Source organism: Coenobita brevimanus, chromosome 1, assembly GCF_032717465.1.
Source record: "Coenobita brevimanus isolate Jiangsu-jjx chromosome 1, ASM3271746v2, whole genome shotgun sequence".
Taxonomy (NCBI): Eukaryota; Metazoa; Arthropoda; class Malacostraca; order Decapoda; family Coenobitidae; genus Coenobita; species Coenobita brevimanus.
Window position 1 is genome coordinate 62085462 of NC_136954.1, and position 24638 is coordinate 62110099.

The following is a 24638-nucleotide window of genomic DNA, read 5'->3' on the forward strand; positions in this document are numbered from 1 at the left end:
GCCCAGGTGTGAAGAAATGTAGTGAGGATACCTTGTGTTTTGACGAGCCAGGAGCCATTCACCATTCATCTTTCTCTGATCGTTCTTTTGTGTACAGAGCCCCTAGCTTATACAACAGATTGCCTTGTCCATGAGATAATTCTCTGCAGTTGAATCCTTTAAGGGACAGCTGAAAGCCTTTCTGTTTTCAAAATGCTATGACCTGGGGAGAGGTACTGTGACTGATGATTATAGGGTTTAATTATTGCCACTTGAACATTTTTTTACTGATGAAGTTTATACCATATACAAGAGATGTCACAATTCTTGTAACTGTTAAAATAATATATACGTGTGCTGAGCACTACTGAATTCCCAACAGAAGAACTGGCACTCTTGAGTAACTAAAGACCATATTATCATTATTATTATTATTATATTACTAAGGGTGACTTTACACTTCCTCTTCTGTCTTTCTTTCCATCATTCTTTCCTCTTCCTTCTGCCTGTGGGTGACTCTATACTGACTGACAAGCCAAATGATTCCCTGTATACCAGGAACCCATTTACTATGCTGGGTGGTAACCATATAACCAAATTTTGGTGCCTGATGGTTTAGTGGGTAATTATTGCACTCCAACCGGATTGAGCCGGTGAAGGTTTATATCAAAGGAGTGGTTGGGGTTTATTGCTCATGAAATGCCACTCAGGGATGAGTGAGGCTGGTCACTCTCATCTTAAATGTCAGGACCAACTGTCTAGCCCCGGGCTCCTACGCTCTTCATGGGGCAACACAGGATTGGATGATGGATGGATGGATTACTAGCTCTGGGCTCCTACGTTCCTCATGGGGCAATGAAGGACTGGATGTAAATGAATGAATGAATGAATGATTATTATTATTATTATCTTTTTTTTTTTCATTCTCATCTTAAATGTCAGGGCCAACCTGCCTATCCCCCGGGCTCCTACATTTCTCATGAGGCAACATAGGATTGGGTCTACTTCTCGGGGGCAGTTGCCTATCCCAAGGCCAAGTAGTCCTCCAATACCTCCACATGTCACCACTTCGGTGCTAACACTCATCATCTATACTCAATACATGCTAGGGCTGTCTCATACAGGACTGGTGTATTGGTATTAGCGGGGGAACTTTTATGACACGTCGGCGAGTCTTATGGTAGATCAGAAAAGTCTGCTTTTATGAAATTCAAATCCTTAAACTGTTCCCTGCCCCAGTCGGGATTCGAATCTGGGTTACTGTTATTATTATTATTACCTGTATTATTATTATTATTATTATTATTATTATTAAAGTACAGTTAAACCTCACTACAATGCACTTCAATGTACTGGAATTTGCTTTTATCGGAGTCGAGGAGCTGACCAGACTAAATTCTTATAAACCGGTATGGGGAAAACTCCGATAAAGCTAGTGGGAGTCCAGACTGCCTAACCTCAGTCCAGAGCAGCTGTACTGTCTGCACGGTCTGTGTGTTCATGCGTCAGATGGTGGGGGGCTGGCGGCATCACTACTGTCCCCCCCATGCTCTGCCTCAGTCTGCCCACATCATTTCCCTGAAAGTCCCTGGGATACTGTTCGAGGGCAACGAGTGATAAGTGAAATATACAAAGTGAACATCTTTAGTTTGTAAGACTGTTAAATAATACAGTGTATAAAGTGTACAGTACAGTATTTGAAAAGTGTTTAAAATTAAGTTGTAACAATATTTTCTAAATGCTAAAAAAATTAGAAAAGTGGTCTAAATTAATAGTAATATTAATATAAATTCAAGACACCAAGCATTAATCACACAGTACACGACTCGAAAGGTACAAGCTACACCTCCAGTTTCTGTCTATCATTCAGCTCCTGCCAGTGAAAACAATCAGGAGGATGATTCACTATTCCTTGACGATGACTTTGATGATAATGAGTTATGATTTTGAAGGATTTGCTTTGAAGGATCCTTCACCAGGTGCTGAATGATGATAAACATTCAGCAAGGTGGGGAAAGAGTCAGGTGAGCCAAATGAGTCGGAATGCTTATTTAAGAAATAATTTTTTTTATTACTTATGAGCTTTATTATGTCCAAGCCTTGCTTAAATTTTCCTGTTATGCAATAAATTATTTATAGTGGCATTTGAAAAAAGTTAAGAAGCAGATGGAATATAGCCACGAGTTAGAAAGAACTGGTGGGGTGAAGCAGGATGGTGGCCATGACGCTTTTCATGTATGAAAAATCTTCTTGTGTGTGTTACATATTGTATGGCCTTTAACGAGACTAAACCTTGCTAAAATTATACATGTTGTGCAGCCAACTGCTTACAGTATTATATGAGAGATCAACTTGGACTAAGAAGTAAATATGAGTGGATACTGCTGTAAGTCGGAAGGAACACAGCTATTTACACGTAAACAATTATTGCGAATTCAGCGATAATCAAGTTCGGCAGAGTATGGCCAGAATAAAGCAAATGCTAAACTCGGGCAGCCCACTGTATATATATTATACCATATGATTACTACAGTGAATGTATAATACAGTACAGTGCTGCAATGGTAGTGAAAACAGCTGGTGACGCCAAGGTGAAAAAGTGTTGGTGCAATCCGGATTAACCCGTATCCTCCCAGTTTTTTCGGGCCCCCCACCCCTTGAAAACCCGATTAATTTTTTTTTTTTTGCTCAAACATTCCCTTTCGGTAAGAAACTAACGAAAATCACCAAGAAAGTTGCTCCCGTCACCTCTAAGTGCTCTTAAGGTGGATCCCTCCTCACCTCAGCCAGGTGTTCTGTGGCCGGGCTGGTGCGGCTGCTCTGTTTTCTACAGTGGGAAGGAGGCGGGTAACTAATCAAAACCAACCTAAATACATATATTTACTTTTATTTGCTACAAAAGTACATACAGTATATAGCAACAATATTGTGGTATATATATATGAAAGAAAGGGGTGAAAATAACATATGTTCATAATAGTACCACCCATAAATCGCCGATTTCTGGCACAATTAACTAGCTGATACTGTTGTTTCCACTAACATACACTAGAGGAAAGTATCACGCATCTGCCTGCCACGAATCACCTGCGAAATTTGAAAAATGTGCACGCAATGTACCTTGCAATTGAGAATTGTATGGCGTACGACAGTGGGTCCACGGAAGCTATCATGTACTGTCGTACGACATACGATGTTGGGAGGGTACGGGCTAATGTCTGATATATTGGAAAAAGTCTGGGTTAGCAGGGGGAAGTCCAGTTGTCACTTTTATCGGAGTTTCACTTTTTTCAGAATGGCTTGGGCCCCAATTAGTCCGTTGTAGTGAGGTTTTACTGTACTTCGTATAGTATCATTTGTATAATCTACAAAGGCTCCAACATGTTTGAATGCATTGGTTCTGGTCACCTGATGGCGGCTCTCCATGCTGCTTGATCTCTGGTGGCCTCCCTATTCAGTCCGTTATCCCTGAGGTCACACTCTATATCCTCATCCCAGGTCTCTGTGGGTTGCCTCTTGCAACCCTACCCCCGACATTCACACTTCTCACCCTCCACACCCAACTGTCATCCTCCATCCTCTCCACATGCCCAACCCATTTTAATCTAACTCTCCTCATTACAGTACCAATACACCCCAGTCCCATCAATCCTCTCAACTCTACAACCCTACACCTAGCCCCCCCACCTCCAGGCCTCAGATTCACGAATGCACTACACATCCATCTAATCACTGTCCTTTCTGTACATTTGAGCCTACAAATATCCTCCTCTTTTACTCCCTGGGTCTCACTACCATACAACATTGCACTCCTAAAACATGCTGCACATAAAGAGCTCTTAGTAAGGAGGGAGAGCCCTCTCAATGTCAGGTAAGGCAACAGCTCTCTAAACTTCCTCGAACCACTCCTTGCCCTAGCCACACAGCTACCTCCAGCCCCACCTCCAGCACAGAACATGTCTCCCAAATAACAAGACTTGTCCACACACTCAAGAGACTCACCAGTACTTTCCCATAGATAATTCATTCAACCAACATTAACTAACTATAAGCTGACACTGAAATTGCACAGGGGGTAACCACAACCAAACGGTCTCCATGTCCTTTCCCATCAGATTGCCCTTCCTCCAACTAACATTATCTTCATTCATACACCTCTCCACCTCAACCTCAATCTCCCTCTCCCCATGCAGCTCACTCACATACACTATCCTAGTCAACCTCTCATTTTCTGTTTTCTCCACATGACCAACAAACACAACCTCATCAATTCTCTAGCTTCATTAATATCCATACTTTGCTTTTTCACACACTCATTTACCTTACCCATCAACCATCTTCTCAGCCTTCTATGCTCTCTCCCACCTTCAAACACACTCACATAGGTTATGCCTGTTTCAACTTCCTATCTACATCTATTCACTCTATAGGTCCATATAATCTGTGCAAAGTCTCTTCTATCCTATCAACTGTCTTCCTTACTCCACATCTTTTGCCAATTATATTACCTAAACAATCTTATCCAGCTTAAGAGAAATCCCTCATAGTGAAAGAGTTAACATATATAACTAAGGATGAAATAAGGAGGTACTGTATTACCTTCACCCACCTGCTGTGAGGCCAAGAGAGACAGCCGATCATAGAAAGATGTGAGCCAGGTGGGAGGGGTGCTGAGCTGAGAGCCTTCCACACCTCCTCGCCATGCTGTGCCAAGCTGGCCCATCTCACACTTGTGGTAGTAACTCTCCAGCTGATTCACACGACCCAGTGAACGCAACAGACGTGCATATTTCACAGACTCCTCTAAAGGGTGTAAAAATTAAGCAAGTCCCTGTTGTGTCATTTTTTTTTTGGGGGGGGGAAGGGGAAGGGGGGGACTTTTAGATCATACAAAATTGCCTGTTAAAGTTCCACTGCTACTTATACAGCTGATTTGCCAGTTACACCCAATTTACAATGGCCAACTGTATGGAAAAATTAAATATAAATTAAACTTAAATTTGATAATTTCCTTCACAAGAGACAGGTAAGCAATATTCATAAAATCATTTTTAAAGAACGAAAGCACTCTAGCACTTCCTGTACACCTTGTATAAGGTCTGTCCAAAAAGAAATTGAACTAAATAGCACACCAAATAGCCGGCCTACCATGATTGCGATAAAAGCACTGTTGAACGGTGACTTTGAGCTTTAGTCTAACACTAGTCGCATCACGCAACGTCACTTAGTCATCGTGGTACACATGCTTTGGCTAACATGGGTTTAGTGCATTTGGTGATTTGTTGCAGTCGAACAATGTAGGATCTTGAAGAGCAGTGTGTTGGCATATCCATCATCAGTTTCAAATTGGTAAAAACTTTTAAAAAATGTTGCTTCAGACTTATGGGGAGGACTATTTGAGCCATACACAATGTCACAAGTGGTTCTATTAGTTCAAATTGGAAGAACATCACCAAAGATGGTCCCAGATCTGGATGGCCTTCCACGTCCAGAGACTGCAATCATAATACAAACATGTGTTCTGTGATCCATGAAAATCATTGCCTGACTGTCTGTGAAGTTTCTGAAGAAGCAGGCATCTGTAAAAGTTCGTGTCACACAATTTTAACCAAAAACTGAAGATGCATCACGTTGCCATAAAATCTGTGCCACATCTGCTGACAGATGAACAAAAAGAGAAGTGTATCATAGTCAGTCAGGTGCTGTTTGATTATATGAATACTGATGAAAACTTTCTAAAAAAAAAATAACAGGTGACGAAACATGGGTGTGCGGCTACAATGTGGAAACAAAATGGCAGTCATCACAGTGGGTTGGAACATCACCACAATAAAAAAAAGCACATCACAGTTGCTCAAATGTATGTTGATTGTCTCTTTTGCATGAAAGGGTGTTGTTCATCGTGAGTTTGTTCCACATGGTCAGACTGTCAATAAAGAGTTTTACTTGGATGTCCTGAAGTATCTGAGGGAGGCAGTGTGAAAGAAAATGCCTGAGGCATGGACAAACAAAACCTGGATACTGCACCCACTCACACGTCACTCCTTATCCTCAACTTTTTGGCAAAGACTGAGAAGACTATCATACCCCAGCTGCTCAGCTCTCCAGATCTAGGACCTGCAGACTTTTTTTTTGTTCCCAATGTTGAAATCTACCCTGAAAGGTCACTGATTTCTGGCAAAACAAGATTTTTGCCACATGCACTAAACATATTTTCACTCAAGCGTGTGTACCTCGATGATTAGGTAACGTGGCGTGATGCGGCAAGTGTTAGACTAAAGCACAAAGTTGCCACTAAACAGAGCTCTCATCGCGATCACACTAGGCCGGCTAGTTGGTGTGCTACTTAAAATGTTTGGTTACATTTTGGACAGACCTCGTACAGTACTTTCTTTGTTAATCTCCATATCCACCAAATCCAAAACCAAAAAATGCACCGTAATATATATTTTTTTCTAACATAATGAAGATTAATCCCTTTGAGCCCAACTGGTGACCCTGTGCAGCTGGACTCAAAGGCTTATCTGACCAGTAACCAAGGAGACTCATTCCTACCTCACAGCAAAGGCTTACTGGAAAAAAAAAAAAAAGGCAATGAAAAAGGTCTACAAACACACTGAAATAATTTCCATTATCCAGACAGTTTTGGTAACCATGCCACCCACATTAACCTGAACACCCACTAACATGACTGACAGTGGAAAAGCACATACAGTACAAACCCCCAAAACCACCCACCCCACAACTCCTTCTAACATGGCATGACCAAAATGACAATGCCTTATGAATCAGTATACTGTACTCAAAACTAGATCAACCTGATATGAACCACCACTTTGACTGAAAATTTTATATCTTTATGAAAGGAGTGAGGGGGATCAAGAGAGAGAGAAGCAGTCAGGGAGAAAGACTGAAAGTTGAGAAGCTGAGGATCAAAGAAATGGCAGATGAATACAAGACCAAAGTAGAGGACGAGTTAGAATTACTGAATTGGAATGAAATGGATCCGGACAGACTGTGGAATGCATATAGGGACTGCTTAGTTAGGAATGCTAAAGCGGTATGTGGTGTGGCAAGAGTAACAACAAAGAAGAATGGTACAGCATGGTGGGATGAGGAGGTACAGAGTGCAGTGGAGGAAAAGAGGAAGAGGTGGCTAAAATGGTTACAGGATAGAAGTTCAGTTGAAATAAGAACTGAATATGCTGAAAGCAAGAAACACGTAAAGAGACTAGTGAAGAGGAAAAAGAAGGAGGTAAATGAGGATCTAGGAAGAAAAATGAATGTGAACTACTCTGAAAATAGAAAGTTATTCTGGAAAGCGGTGTGGAAATGTAAAAGTGAAAGCGGTAAGAAATGGGACAGTGTGAAGGATGCAGGTGGTAGATTACTAACTCATGGAGATGAAGTAAGGACCAGATGGAAAGAATATTTTGAAAGCCTGATGAATGGGGACAGAGAGAGCAGAGCAGATGTAAACATGATTGGTTTTGGGGGTGTGCAGAGAAGGAATGCAGTGTCAGGAGACGTGACACTCGCACAGGTGAAGAGTGCTGTGAAGCTGCTGAAAAATGGGAAAGCAGCTGGGGTTGATGAGGTGTATGCAGAGATGCTTAAATGTAGTGGAGAGAATGGAATGAAGTGCTTGTTGGAGATGTGTAAGATAGCATGGATGAGTGAAACTGTCCTGCAGAGTGGAAAAAGGCTGTGATTGTATCCATGTACAATAATAAAGGTGAACGAAGTGAGTGCAAGAATTATCGTGGCATAAGCTTACTGAGTGTGGTAGGGAAGGTATATGGAAGAATTATTATAAAGAAAGTCAGAGAGATATCAGATGTCCTAGTGAGTGATGAACAGGGTGGCTTTAGGAGTGGCAATGGATGTGTGGACCAAATATCTGCAGTGAGACAGATAGTAGAGAAGGCTTGTGAGAAGGACCATAAGGTGTTTATGGCATTCATGGATCTGGAAAAAGCATATGACAAAGTGGACAGAGAAGGATTGTGGAAAGTTTTGTGCATGTAAGGTGTAGAGGGTAAGCTGTTAGGTGCTGTCAAGAGTTTTTATGATGGTAGTGAAGCATGTGTAAAGGTTAATGGGCATCTAAGTGAATGGTTCACAATCAGTGTGGGTGTGCAACAAGGTTGTATGTTCCCATGGTTGTTCAATGTATTAATGGATGGGGTGATGAGAGAAGTGAAAACACGAGTAATGGAGAGAGGGATGGCATTGGTAATGAATGGTGATGGATGGAATATCTCAAATTTGTTGTATGCCGATGATGCAGTACTGCTTGCAAGTGCCGGACAAGAACTTGGTAGGCTAGTGCAGAGTTTGCTGATGTCTGTAAGCGTCGTTCCTTGAGAGTAAATGTAGAAAAGAGTAAAGTGATGATTATTGAGAGAGAAGGTGACTCCCAGTGCAATGTAACAGAGAATGGAGAGAGACTGGAATTGGTGAGAAAGTTCAAATACCTGGGTACAGTGATAGAAAAGAGAGGAAAATGTGCAAAAGAAGCTGAAAGTAGAGTGACACAAGGAAGAAAAGTAGCTGGTGCAATGAAGGCCTTGATAAGAAACAAAGGCTTGAGTGTTGCAGCTGCACGAGGCTTACATGAAGGAGTGTTAGTGCCAACTTTAACATATGGATGTGAGACCATGGTGTGGCATGAAAATGAAAAGTCAAGAGTAAGAGCAGTGGAGATGGGACTGCTGAGGAATGTATGTGGAGTACAGAGGGTGGATAGGATACGAAATAATGTGATTCGTGGAAGATGTGGAGAGAGGAAGTCGGTAGACACCAGAATTGAAGAGAGTATACTGAGATGGTATGGTCATGTGGAAAGAATGGATAACAATAGAGTGGTGAAGAAGGTTAATCTGAGCGAATTCAAAGGAGGGAGGAGGCACGGTAGGCCAAGGAGAAGGTGGAGAGATATGGTGGATGAATGTGTGAGTAAGAGAGGTTTGGAAGTCAGTGAGGCTAGGGAAATGACAGGAGATCGTGCTGGCTGGATGAATTTTGTGAGACGTGCATGATCAGGGATTTTTGGCGCCCCTTTTTAACGTGGCAGCGTCTGGATTGACTCTGTCGGATACGATATGTGAAGCTACAGAACGTGGTGAATGTTTTTGGAGTATCCGATTGAGCCAGGATTTCGGAGGCTTGAATGACGAGTGAATGGAACCGTGGCCCATTGGATTGGGCAATTTTGGGCTGCCTGGACATTGCTACTCCTCACCCTGCCCTTGGGTGGGAAAGGAGGTCCAGATGATAATGATGATGAACACATAGACTATAATTTAACACTTCCAAAGATCACCACACTTGCAGAGTAAATGACTAGCCTTCCAATTAATTACATAAATTGTCAAATGCATTATTCATAATACCAGTCTTAAATGCACATTTGTGTTCTTTGATTTAAGCATCCATGTTTCTGCCTGTTTTACCAATGTAAACCAAATCATAGTCTACAGAGGGAGTCCTATACACTGATCTTTAGTTACCACACGTAATTGGCACCAAGCTATGAAGGCACGGAACCTATGGAATTTATCCTAACTGGAACCAGGCATCTCACTCGTTCTCCCACACTGTCCCTTTTACAAACAATTTAGACCAACTAAATACATATGGTACCTATACACAGTGCTAAGGTAAACATAAAAAATACACACAGGCATGATTAGTTTAACAGAAAAATATGAAAATGGCACAACAGCGAAGAAACATGTATCATATAGAGCCCTGAGATGGGCTTGTGGGAAGGGGTTCTGAGGCTAGGAGGTAGAGCATTAGTGTTCTCCACCACCTGGAATTAACTCCTCTAGTAGGGCCTCACCTCTGAATCCCTCAAAGCCATCAGAAACCACAGATTCTGCACCATCTTTGTCGGCAGAAACCAGCTCAGGTGTGCAGTAACATAATTATTAAGCAATTAAATAAAAATAAAATCCATCCATCCATCCATTATCCAATCCTAAGTTGCCCCATAAGGAGCGTTAAGAGCCCAGGGCTAGGCAGTTGGTCCTGACATTTCAGAAGAGAGCGACCAGGCTCACTCATTCCTGAGTGGCCCATAAGGAGCGTTAAGAGCCCAGGGCTAGGCAGTTGGTCCTGACATTTCAGAAGAGAGCGACCAGGCTCACTCATTCCTGAGTGGCATTGCATGAGCAATATACCCTAACCACCCCTTGGATATAAACCTGCACTGGCTCAATCTGACTGGAGCACTGTTATTACCCACTAAACCACCAGGCGCTATAATTTGGTTATGTGGTTACCACTCAGTGTAGTAAATGGTTTCCTGGTGTACAGGAAACCATTTGGTTTGTCATTCAGTGTAGAGTCACCCACAGGCAGAAGGAAGAGGAAAGAATTAAGTAACGAAAGATGGAAGAGGGAGTGTAAAGTCACCTATAGGCAGAAGGAAGAACAAAGAAGGAAAGACAGAAGAGGAAGGAATGAAGAGAGGAAAGAGCTGACACCCAAAGCAGCATTACATCGAGTGAGTGGATGGTGAGTGCCCCCATCTACCACAAATAAAAATAAAAATTCATCCATCCATCCATCCATCATCCTATCCTACATTGCCCCATGAGGAGCATAGAAGCCCGGGGCTAGGCAAGTTGGTCCTGACATTTAAGATGAGAGTGACCAGCCTCACTCATCCGGGTGGCATTGCATGAGCAATAAACCCCAACCATCCCTTGGATATAAACCTACACTGGCTCAATCTGATTGGAGCACCATAATTACCCACTAAACCACCAGAAGCCAAAATTTGTTTATATGGTTACCACCCAGCACAGTAAATGGATTCCTGGTGAAAAGGAAACCATTTGGCTTGTCACTCAGTGTAGAGTCACCCACAGGCAGAAGAAAGAGGAAAGAATGAAGGAAAGAAAGACAGAGGAGGGAGTCTAAAGTCATCCATAGGCAGAAAGACGAGGAAAGAATGAAGAAAAAAAGGACAGAAGAAGATGGAAGGAAAGAAGGATGGAGGAGAGGAAAGGGCAGATACCCGAAGCAGCACTACATCGAGTGAGTGAATGCTGCCTACTGCAGATACATATAAGAATTAAAAATAATAATGGTGGGAATGGATTTTTATTTAGCAGTGATAATGAAAATCACTATAACCAAGAGCCTGATAATCATGGAATCACTGTGCTGTATACACTTGCCTGTGATAAGCCATTAGTTTTGTTTTTAACTAAATGATTTGATGACAGAGGTATACTTGAATGCCAGTTTAGTCTCCATGTAATGGCTTACAGCATGAATGACACAATGCTCAGAAACATATGGTAATGAAACATAAAGTTTATTTTCATGGCTGGGTTCTTTAAGAACAAAAAAAAATTCGTTCCTCACTCAAAATTAAGATTTATCAATGAACACTCTGGTTTATTTTGAAAAATGATTTCATAGCTAAAAAATAAGCTTTTTACATGAACCAGTCTAGTCCAGTATGAAAGCTTATTTCCTAATAAACCACAGTCATTTAACTAAAGAGACTCATTCCCACCTCGTAACTAAAGCTCACTGAATTTCATAAAAACACGACTTTGGAAATGGCCTGTACCATTGTTTGGTGATGATACTGTATTATTAGGCAAAGATGAGTGGGATTTGCATGGCTTAGTGGATAAGTCTTGAAGTGTGTGCATGAAACAATACCTAAAAATGAATGCAGCAAAGAGTGAAGTTATGGCCTTTCAGGGAAATGAAGTCAACCACTGCATCATGAGGCTGAATGGTCAGGAAACAGAGAACATGAATGCCTTTAAATATTTAGGTAGCGATGAACAAGGATGGAAACAGGATGAATTACATGAAAGGATACAACAAGAAGACAAGTTGCAAGTTCACCAAAAGCAGTGATAAGCAATAGTAAGTTAAAGAAAAAAAATGCATGACAGTATTGTGACCCATACTCAAAGGTACCGAAGTGAAGCCTGAACTCAGTTGGAAAGAATAAGTCAAGTGTGAGAGGAATAAAAATAAGTTATCTGTAAACTTACATGATGACAGATTGAAAAATGAGGATGTGAAGGAGCAGTGTCTTGCTGATGTGGATGTGCTGGAAAGCATTTGAAGTGCCATGTGGAGGGAACAAAAACTGAGAGACTGACTAGGAGAGTGCATATGAGTAAGGTGAACAGAGGGAGGGGAAAGGATGATCAAGGATGAGATGGATGGATGGAATGGAGACACATATAAGTAAGGGAGGTGTGAGTTGGAAAGAGGGAAGTTTGATGGCGAAGGGGAGAATGACACAGAAATAAATGATTCAGTTATGGCCTCCCTCTCTGGGATTAAAGTATCTGGCTATGGACAGATATATATATATATATATGCCTTACTATTCAAGTTTTGAAAATGAACTCATTCCATCAAACATAAACATACCAAGGTTGTGGTGTGTGAAGGCAGCCACAAGGTGAGGACTGGCCAGAGCCTCAAGCCGCACCTTCAGTCCTTCTAAGTGTGCCACGCGCTCCTCATAGTCCGGTACATGTGTCAGAATACCCAGACATGTCTGCAGGGCAACCAGTTTTCCTCCTATGGCCTCAATGTCCCCTCCATCCATCACCTGAAAACAAATATAGTACTCTAAAACTATCAGCAGTCTTCATCATCCATCAGAGATGTGTTCTTATACACCTCAACTCTTTCCATAAGTACAATGACGTGAACTATACTCATTTTTGTTTATCGAGGCAAAGATGCACTTGACAGATTGGTGATTATTGGCTGAATGCAACATTACTTCATCTATCTATCTATCTATTGCCAGACGCCTCAATCCCGTTTGGGGTGGCCACAAACAAATCACCTCCAAGTCGCCCTGTCCCCCGCCATTTCACTGCCCTGCTCCCAACTCACACCCCCCTCTCTCATATACCTCTCCACCCCATCCCTCCATCTCATCCTCGGCCTCCCCCTCCCTCTTTCCCCCTCCACCTCACTCACATACACTCTCTTCGTCAGTCTTTCACCCTCCATCCTCTCCACATGGCCAAACCACCTCAGTGTGTTCCTCATAACGCTTCCTATCACATCCACATCCACACCACAACGCTCCTTTATATCCTCATTCGTCAGCCTGTCTCTCCACGTGACTCCACAGGCTCCTCTTAAATAACTCATTTCCACTGCTCTCACTCTTGACTTGTGTCCTTCAAACAATGTCCAAGCTTCACTTCCGTACGTTAGAGTTGGTATCACAATACAGTACTGTCATGTAGTAACTTTTTCACTTCCATGCTCACTTCCCTGTTTCTTATCACTGCTTTCAAGGAACCAGCAACCTTTCTTCCCTGCTGTACCCTTTCAAGCACTTCACCCTCCAAACCTCCATCCTTACTCATCACACTACCCAAATACTTAAACGTACTCACATTTTCCAATTCCTCACCATCCAACCTCGCTGTACATTCACTAACTTCACCTCTCTCAAAGACCATCACTTTACTCTTCCCTACATTCACCTTTAGGTTCCGTATCTTACACACTCTCTCAAACTCATCCACCAAGCCTTGCAGCTCCCCTTCGTCTTCACTCAACAACACAGTATCATCTGCAAACAACAGTACAGGGAGTTTCCAAACACTATCCTCTCTCACCAGGGCCACTCCAACATCCACTACCCTACCTTGTACCTCTTTTATTACCCCATCCATGTACAGATTGAACAACCATGGAGACATGACACATCCCTGTTTCAAACCAACTTTCAAAGAGAAAAATTCACTTAGTTCACCATCCACACGCACTGCAGCCTTCGCACCATCGTACATACTCTTCACAGCATTCAACAACTTCCCATCTACTCCATATATTCTTAACACTTTCCACAATCCTTGTCTATCCACCCTGTCATATGCTTTCTCCAAATCCATGAAAGCCGCATACAACTTCTTTCCCTTCTCTTCATAATCTAGCATTATTAACTGACAACAAATATCTTAGGGGGAAATTTGGGTTAGCATATATTTTTTGGACAAGTTGCATTCAGCCAATCATCATCAACCCGTCAAGTGCATCTTCGCCTCAATAAGAATAATGAAGTATAGTAGAAACTGGCAAATAAGCCTTATGAGCGGCAATGGCCCTGTAACAGACACTCTTTCTGTAATTTACTGTGGACCTAAAAAAAATAAAAAAATAAAAATGAAAAAAAAAAGGGGGGGAGGGGGGGAGGCAAATTACACTCAGATGGTTCTCAGCCATGAAAATAATACCCTTTCTAAAGGAAGTCACAAGTACTGACAAGGAATGTCCCAATCCAACGCAACAAAATGGCTCAGATTCCATCATTTGGGAGGGTACAAAGGTCTTAAAGAAGCCATAAGACAAGTTACTGATATAAGGTGGCAGATTTTTCCATTTTACTCCACCTACCTGCAGATCATTATACCTTGCTTAGCAGACACTTTCTGAACCCAAGAATTTAGATACAGCCTTCATTAACCCTACAATACTTGAGATTCTTCATATCTTAAAAGTTGACAAGTGGTACCCTGAATAAAATTAGAAATATATCATCATGTTAAAAAGGTTTATTAAAAGATAGTGCTTAAAAGATTTTCTTCACGATTAAATGAACCTATAAGGCCTGAACAGTGCAATTCTAAATACCTTAATACAGCATGCTCCCAGAAAACAATAACCACATTTTTCTTGGGACCACTATATTTTCTGCTGCACAATCACATTACTCAAGGGCCCCCTGTATTTTCTGTTGTAAGAGTCCAAGTTTTAACTTTTTTTTTTTTTTTTTTTTTTTTTTTTTAAAGGACATACCTATTGTATTTGGGTACTTAAGTTTGCAGTGCTAGACACGCAATCTGCATCCAGTATCTAAGTCATCATCATCATCATCATCATCATCATAATGCTTCTTCCCAACTACGGACGGGGTGAGGCAGGATTCAGAAAACAAGGAAAGAGAAAGGACATAAATGGAAGAACCATCTGAAGCATGACCAGTGAAATGTCCCACACAATAATCCACATATCATAAATGTCCCCAGAATCTTGGCTCCACGTAACTATCCTGATCATTTGCTCATATATATTTTTTTCCTTATAAAGTGGTCTCGCATCCAACAGGCATTTCTTTAGTACTGACTGCTTTTAATAAAGCAGACACTCAAAATATTCATTTAAATGAATTAGTTTAGTACGGAATACTTACATTAGTATCGTTTGCTTCCACTAACATGTAAGAAATCCAAGAAGTTTTTTAGGGAGGTCCGTTATTCCGGAAAGTTCTGGGACTCGGACTAGAGGTGCTACTGCCAATGAGAACATGCACAGGCCAGCAAAGATGCAGGTGCCAATCAAAACATTTGCTTGTACATGACATCACCAAATATCAGCCTCCCTGTGCTCACAGGCATACCAACACCATAACAGTATGCTGGACAGATTTTCTTCTTTGTTCTTTTCTTTTTTTGGGGGGAGGAGGGGAGTTACCAGCCCTTATTCATCACGGTATGAGTTTCACTACATATGCTAAATTGCATTTCCCCCCCTCACTACATATGCTAAATTGCATTTCCCCCCCCCTATCATTCTAGGGAATTCTGTGCCTTGAATTAGCTGAATCAGTAGAGAGGTGGCCTGCAGTCCTAATGGACCCTGGTTCGAATCCCAGCTGGGACGGAACAGTTTAAGGATTTGAATTTCACAAAAGTAGACTTTCCTGATCTACCAGAAGACCCGCCAACATGTCATAAAAGTACCCTCACTAATGCCTATACACCAGTCCTGTATGACACGCCTAGCATGTATTCAATATGGATGGTGGGTGTCAGTGCTGAAGTGGCGACATGTGGAGGTGGAGGAGGACTACTGGGCCTTGGGATTGGCCATTGCCCCCGAGGAATAGGCCCTGAAATCCTTATATATATATATATATATATATATATATATATATATAAAAAAAAGAGGCATCTGCCAAAATACTGTACATTATTCGACAAGGCCTTGGTTTAATTATTGGATAAACAAGAGATTACTGTAACTTTCACCACAGATGCACTTCATAAATACCTACCAGATTGTAAAGAGAATAAAATTAAAATCCCTACAGTAACCACACTTCATTTACTTTCACTCAGTGGAAAATGTTTGTCTTTTTACAGCTTATTTCCCACAGCCTAATGGCAGAATATCACAATATCATGGCTCTAAATCCTTTCCACAACACTTCTCCATTAGCAGCATCATATTCTAGTGTTAATCTTTTGTTACAATTTGGCATTCAAACAGAAAGATGGCAATTTTTGGCCAGTGGACTCTGTCTTGCAGTTGTATGTGTAATGTATCCACCATGAAAAAATATATATATATATATATATATATATATATATATATATATATATATATATATATATATATATATATAATTTATATATAAAGTATAATATATATAAATATATATATATATATATATATATATATATATATATATATAATATATATATAAAATATATATATAATATATATATAATATATATAATATATAAATATATAAAATATATATGTATATATATATATATATATATATATATATATATATATATATATATAATATATATATATATATATATATATATATATATATATATATATATATATATATATATATATATATATATATATATATATATATATATATATATATATATATATATATATAAAGGTCAACTATTTGAAAGTGGTTGTTCTGGCTAGTACACCAGGTTAACTCCTTCACTGTTGTTGGTACACATGCGTATAGTATTTTGTTCATGCTACCATTCAATGATTTTGTTCAGCAGTGAGATCGAGGGTGGGATTTGTCCCGTGTAGCAATGCAGATAATTAGCCCCACTGCCCTTATACAGTGTTTTAAATGTCTGGTGGTCTAGCAAGTCTGGGTGCTTCACCCAGCTGTGACCCATCAAGGTCTATTTGCAAAAGGTGGTTAGGGCTTACTGTTCATGTAATGACGATCAGGGATGAGTGTCTACAGGTAATCACCCTCACTTAAATTGTTTGGACTGAGTAGTCTAACCCTGGGTTCCTATGCTCCTGCCAGGGTAATACTGGACTGGATGATGGATGGATGGATGGACACATAATATACTGACAGTTCACTCTCATTTTAAATGTCAGGACCAACTTGCCTAGCCCCGGGCTCCTACGCTCCTCATGGGCCAACAAAAAATTAAGCGATGGATGGATGGATGAAAAAGTTTGAAAATTATCTTAAGTAACCACACCACTGTTCATGGTTCACTTAGGTTTTTATTTAAGTGAACAGTATGCAACTTTACTTGTAAAGTAGAAAGATTATAATGTCTCCAGCTACTAACCTCCTCAATGTCTGTGGAGAGGGTGGTCCAGTTGTCAGCCTCGCGTAGAGCCTGTGAGGATGCCACCAGCCGCCCCTTCAGTGTGTCCAGCTTCACCAGGGTCTGCATACTGGCTGCAGTGTTGTATTCCACCTTTACACAACACAAAGAACACATCGTAAGTCTCAAAGTACAGTATCACAAAATTCCTAATTACTGCATGTATTAGAGATTAGTTCCAAAATATCACAATATTCTCTCTGTCTCTCTCTCCCTCTCTTTCGCTCTCCCTGTGCCGGTGGCTTCCAGAACAGAAAAGAAACCTCTTTCCCAGACCTCTGCCGGTATCTGCAGGCTTTCAGCACAAGCCTTTTCAAGGCCCGGCATAGGAGCACAGGATGCCACCCACCTGCAGCAGCCGTGTTACCAGTACGCTTTCTCTCTGCGAGTTCTTATGTTCTCTCTGTCTGTCTGTCTGTCTGTCTCTCTCTCTCTCCACAATGTAAGTCCTGGATGTATCCAAAGTATCACAAAATTCTTCATTACATGTGTTCGAAAGCACTGTATCACAATATTCTCTCTCACATAAGCCTAGGAACCCCCAGACAGGGAATGATCATGGCAGAACTGTATCCTGGTGACATTATTCATACAATGGGCCACATTATTAAAACTGAACGTACATACGAGTATGTGTGTGCATGTCCCTATTTCTTTGTGGTTATTTGCAGGATGCATGTAACTGTCAGATTATTATTATTATTATTATTTTTTTTTATGTAAGGAGGAAGGAACCAAAGGCTATAAGCCCACAAGATGGTTCCCTCCAAGAAAAAATAAAATGATAACAGACAGCCAAATTCATGATCCATTCATCTCACATCACAAAGTGTAGTCAGCAATGATAAAGAAAGGTCAGATGTACTTTATTATAATCACATCCTTGAGAGACAATCATAAAAATCTGGGGGCTTTTCCAAACATTCATGTTCTCAGTTTTAACCCATGGACTGCAGTAGGGTGGACTGCAAAACAGGCTCTGTGGTGCACGAGTACAGCCAAATTAGTGACCAATGCAATATGACTTCAAATGTACATCATCTTGGAAATGTTATTTCACATCTACCCATGAAATATTTGTGCTCAATCCACCATAGATATGGAGTTATTGTGGTCAGAAAGTTCCCAGATGGCAGGAAACTGGCAACTACTCAGGAAGGACTCTCTACTGTCAAAAGTCTCAGTGAGCTGCCACTTAATCCAATAAGCCATAATTTGAGCATGGCATGCTACTTTTGATTATTTATTTCAACTTTCTCTCTCTTCCCTTAGCCACTGTTGGCCGTGCATTTGGTTTTACCATCAAAAACCAGTTTTTTGGGACAGGTCTGAGTCTTCCTCAGGTGCAAATGCCATGGTAAATGGATTAGAAGGTGCATAAATTTCATTCATAGTAGCTACTGTTACTGTGTTTCTAGGCTCAACTTAGAGGGTGAACATGAGAGACGACAGAAAGCCTAAAATCCCACAAAAACATGATACTGTTCCTATGAGACTCTTCATGTTACCTTTTTAAAAATCACTCTATTACGAGGCACATCGCATGCTTCTGGAGTTGACTCAGGCAAGTCGCACGCCACATGTTATTAAAACAGCCCTTACTGCACATACACCAACTGGGCTCAACCTGACCAGATCCTCACCTTCTCAATGTCTTGCCTGACACTATTCATCTGGTTTTTCAGCACAGCCACCTCATGACCCAGGGACTCTATGTCACGTAGGACACGAGGCAGGGAACCCACCACCTGTAATGGTCAAAGTTCATCATCATCATCAATATTCTATTTCCCACTAAAAAATGGGTTGTGTTGGATTTTGACATATGAAAAGGAAAGCATAAAATGAAAGAAAACTGATGGCAACTGAAGGACATGTCAGAAAAGAGAGTTATGCAAGTATTAAAAGTATATTCCAGACCCAGTGAAATGGGCCACAGATCCATTCACTCATATTCAGTGCTTTAAAACTGCTAGTCAGCTCCACCTCAAAATCAAAACCATAAAAGAATAAATAAATCACCAACACTTCCAACATCCTGACCTTTTTTCCCCACCTACAGATTGGATAAGGTATACACTCAACCCTTGGTGATCGCACATAATTGGTACCGAACATGGCATGTGATAATGGAATTGCAAAATAACAAATACAGTACACTGAACCTAAGGGATTTATCCTAGTTAGCCCCATGCACCCCATGCTCCAACCCCAATTTTCCCTCTTACAACAATTTAGACCCAAAAAACAGTATACAGCCTGTCCCCAACTTACGAAAATAATTGGTTCTTATAGGTCTTTCGTAAGTCCATCTCTCATTTTCTCTCTCTCTCTTTCCAACTTATATAACCCTAATTCCATAATTACTAAGGACACGAAGTTCCTTCCTTCTAACCCATGTCCTTTACTCTCCATACCTACTTCTGTGCTATCCTCTCTCCCGCTCTCTTATACTCTCATTCTTATTCTCTCTCTCTCTCCAACCTATATAACCCTAATTCCATAATTACTAAGGACACAAAGTTCCTTCCCTCTACCCCATCTCCTTTACTCTCCATACCTACTTCTGTGCTATCCTCTCTCTCGCTCTCTTATAATCTCATTTTTATTCTCTCTCTCTCTCCAACCTATATAACCCTAATTCCATAATTACTAAGGACACAAAGTTCCTTCCCATTACCCCATCTCTTTTACTCTCCATACCTACTTCTGTGCTATCCTCTCTCTTGCTCTCTTATACTCTCATTCTTATTCTCTCTCTCTCTCTCTCTCTCTCTCCAACCCAACCTTAATCCCATAATTACTGAGATCACAAAGTTCTTTTCCACTGCACCTCCAACCACTTTACATTCCTGCATCGCCATGTGCTGCACCACCACCATCATCGCCATTCCAAAGCTTCTAGGCAACAGCCTAGCAAGAAAATGTTAAAATGTTGTCTTTCTTTATACAGATTTAAATATTTTTTGTTTGTCATCAATATATTGCCATAACATGTTTGTATGTGATGTCTGATGTCCCATTTTTAAAATTAGTACTGTTTATGAGAATAATAACATTACCTATGATGTTTTTGTGTCAGCCTCTACTGATTAAGGTATATGAGAGTTTGGGTTTGGGCCTGGAACACATCTCTAGCTTTTCTTCAGTATCTTATGGGGAAAATTGCCACTCGCTGTCTGAACACTCTCACTGGTACGCAACACCGCCAGATACTGTGGTATGCCTGTACATAATAAAAGCAATGGTAACAGATACAGTCTATCCTCGTATAACATGGTTCTCCCTAACACAAAAATGGTCTAACACAGTACAATTTTCCAGAAGCAATACTGCTTCTAACATGGCCACTGATGAAGCTAACAAGGCTTTTTGAACCGGGTGAGTGGTGATGAGATGAATCATAGAAGCGTTGCCTTGCCAACGGGTGTCATCTACTTCCCAGTCAATCACGCTTCATCATTCTCGTTTCTGAACTACGCTCTACTTCCTCTCTGGCATAATATGTCTCCTCTTATCCTCGCATAAGGTAAATAAAATGTGGGTTTTAACTAATAATACTCTTTTATAATTTTTTTAACCATATTAATGCTTTCTAGGAGCTTAAAATTAGGGGGTCTAAAAAAATTTTTTGCACCACAAGAGGGTAAAATGTGGACTTTGGCCTGGGGTGCAGAAGGAAATAGGGGATCTCAAGAGTCCCAGTAACACAAAATTTTTCTAACACGGTAGGGATGCAGAAGCAATTACCTGTGTTAGACAAGGACAGACTGTAGTACCTTACTATCCCTCCTGCATGGTCCATGCCTTGGCTACCCTAATCCACAACAACTCACTCATTCAACATTACAGGTACAGTATTTTGGAAATTTTATTCAGTTTACAGGAGACTTTGGTAGCCTGGTCTCAGGCTACTAGCCTACACCTCAAAGACAGTGATACAAGACTGACTGTTTGTGAACACACCTGTTGGCTGGTCTCCTCAAGTGCATTGTTGACCTCCTGTATGGCCAGCTGCAGACGCATGACCAGCGATGACGCATATTGCTGTAACATAAGAAAATAGCAAAGTACGAAATTCAGCCACAATTCAATTTTTCTGTATGTGTGATTTGTTGTTACCTACCTGTAACAGTGGTAGGTGGGGGTGCTCACCATCCACTCACTCGATGTAGTGCTGCTTTGGGTGTCTGCCCATACCTCTCTTCCATCCTTCCTTTTCTGTCTTTCCTTCCTTCACTCTTTCCTCTTTCTTCTGCCTACAGGTGACCTTACACTCCCTCTTCTGTCTTTCCTTCATGTTTTCCTCTTCCTTCTGCCTAGGAGTAACTTTACAAGGAGTGACATGCCAAACGGTTTCCTGTACACCAGGAAACCATTTACTATGCTGGGTGGTAACCATATACAGTAACCAAATTATGGCGACTGGTGGTTAGTGGGTGATTAAGGTACTCCAATTGGACTGAGCCTGTATAGGTTTATATCCAAGGGATGGTTGAGGCTTACTGCTCACATATTGCCACCCAGGGATGAGTGAGGCTGGTCACTCTTATCTTGAATGTCAGGACCAACTTGCCTAGCCCCCGGTTCCTACGCTCCCAATGGGGCGACACAGGATTGGATGATGGATGAATGAACAATACAAGCAGCCCTCATTATAACTCTGGGATGTGTTCCAAAACATCACAACCCTTTCCACACAACTTGTACTGTACACTACGTAATCTGACAAATAAGATATGCAAGTGTATAGCACATTCATATTGCAAGTCTTTTTTTTTTTTTCTTTTTCCCTAAGAAATATTGAGCAGATGAGTGTACTGTTGCCGATCGAACTTTTATTGCTACCTATGACAGTAGTCTTCCAACTCCCAAATCTGACAGCAGCAATTACAGTATGTGATAATTTTTGATATTACAGAAAACTTCTCTTACTTATAATGGGGACTAACTGTACACACAGTCCTCATTAATATTCTGGGATTTTTCCAAAATATCATAACTTCTTCTATACTGTTGTGCTGTAAACTGGCCAAACTGGTAAACTGGCTACATGGATGGCACTGGAAGCATAACTTGCAATTTCTCTGTAATTCACTGTGGACTCTGTTACTGATCCAGCTAAGCTATCCTAGGGGGGGGGGGGGAAATCATCATCATCATCATGTTTCTTCCCATCTAAATATGGAATGAGACAGGATCTGGAAACAAGGAACTGAAAGTACAGTATAAAACTGTGAGAACTATCACCCAACTGAAGTAGTAAAAAAATACAGTGTAATTTATATTTTCAATTTGCTTTGTGACCCTTAGATTTTACTGCAATTTCCAAAGTAATCTTCTCTAAGACTTACATTTACTATCCAGATCTGCCACAAATGACTATGCTAGACCCTCGCATTATCAGACCTTGACAGACCAGATACCGAATTTAACAGACACTTTGAAGGCCCCTAGACAAACCATTGGACATACCTGTACCTGATACCATCCGTTCAATGGGAAAAATCACAGAGACCTCCTGAACGGCTCTGGACCCACCAGACACTCTTTCACCTTTGATGTATACTATCCACTACATGGGGTGCAACATGCAGGCCTATCAGATTGCTGACCATGTGCAAGGTGACTTAGAACACAGTTACCAACATTGGCGGCGGTTTTTCCCACCCACTTGAACTAGCTTGGGGCGGTCTGGGTGGGAAGAGGTGGTGAGCTGGGCTATTTTGGGGCTATTTCCAGCATGCCTGTGGACACAATGTACCACATGTGGTCAACCTCAGTCTTACTGCTTCTTTCAGAGCATCAATATCACCACCTGCATGTCTCGCATCTCTCGAGTGTGGCAAGTGCTTTCCCATAGTGACTGTGAGAAATGGCTACTAATAATGAATCTCCTAGCACCTCCTGTTCTGAGAAAGCAAAAAGAAAGATTATGACCAGTGCAGAGATGATGGAAGTGACTGAGGTGCAGGAAAACAGCAAAAGCAGGGTGACCTCATGCACAACTATGGTCCATAAGAAATCAACCCTTTATGACATTCTTAAGACAAAAGACAATACAAAGGAGGTAATGATGAAAAAGCATAGCAGGAGGAAGGGGATGGATATGTTCAGAGCCAGGAAACTGCCCGATGAGAAACTTGATGAAGCTGTATATACTGGTAGGTGGAGAGATGTTCCTCTGGGGCTCTGTCCTATCAAAAAATCTCTTCCTTCTATTCATTAATGACCTAAGCTGTATATCTAACCCTATCCACTCCTACACTGATGACTAAACCCTTCGCCTTTCCATTCGCTTCTTGCAGCACCCATCTCGGCAGTTACTTCTACAAACAAGGGATGAGGTTTTGGCACACCTAATTCCTGACTTCGCTGGCTCATATCTCTGACTGGGGTAAAAGTAATCTTGTACTGTAGTAGTAGTAGTAGTTGCAGTAGTAGTAGTAGTAGTAGTAGTAGTAATAGTAGTAGTAGTAGCAGTAGTAGTAGTAACAGTAGTAGTAGTAGTAGCAGTACCAGTAGTACTTCTTCCCTAGGCAATCTGGCCAAACAGCCCCAAGTCCCTAAGGAAGGCCAGCATTGAGACCGGGCTATCCTACAGACCTCTCGAGGAGCGTATGTTATGTTGTTGGCACAGGCGATGGTATGCAATGCAGTCTTCCATAATGTGCTTGACAGTATGAGGTGCTTAGTAGCATCCTGGACAGGCATCAGTGATGGAGTCATCCAGCCTCTTCTGATAACTCAAAAAGGGCTGGATGATGCCCATATCTCAGCCTGGCCAGATGGACCCTGTCCTCATGAGGGAGGTAGGATTTGGAAGGGTGGATATCAGGAGGCTGTGCATACAGATGTGTGGTTTTTATGTGACTGAATGGAGTGGCGAGTGATTTGAGCATGGATATGCTTCTGGATGCTGGTTTGAGATGGGCGAGGGGGGAGAAATGACAGTATGTGTATGATATCGTTTGCTGGGTGTTGTTTTGATGCTCCTTAGTGTGTGTTCCGAGTAGTGTAATGGTGTGGGTTTGTGGAGGCTGCAGCAAGAATTTGTGTGCCTCTCATGTTTAGATGATCCTTGAATTTGAGGATTTTGGTTTCTTGGTGTAGGTGGTCTGTGGGGGTATTAGCTGTGCAGCCTGTGATTATTTTTAGGGACTTGTTCTGTACAGTGTTGTAATGTGTTTTAGTGAGGTTAGAAGCCCCAGCAGGGCTTGCATAATACATCACTGAGCTTAT

The 24638-nt window shown here is 41.2% G+C and overlaps 1 protein-coding gene across 1 annotated transcript in view; it reads right to left on the bottom strand.

The window, feature by feature from the left end:
- Cog7 (conserved oligomeric Golgi complex subunit 7) overlaps positions 1-24638 on the bottom strand; it is a 146632-nt gene that overhangs the window by 112077 nt on the left and 9917 nt on the right. The window contains exons 3-7 of the mRNA XM_080272423.1: positions 21363-21443; positions 19040-19144; positions 17358-17489; positions 12400-12583; positions 4589-4782 (exon numbers count right to left, since the gene is read on the bottom strand). Of these exons, the coding sequence (XP_080128549.1) occupies positions 4589-4782; positions 12400-12583; positions 17358-17489; positions 19040-19144; positions 21363-21443 (696 nt within the window). The remainder of the gene's footprint in view (positions 1-4588; positions 4783-12399; positions 12584-17357; positions 17490-19039; positions 19145-21362; positions 21444-24638) is intronic.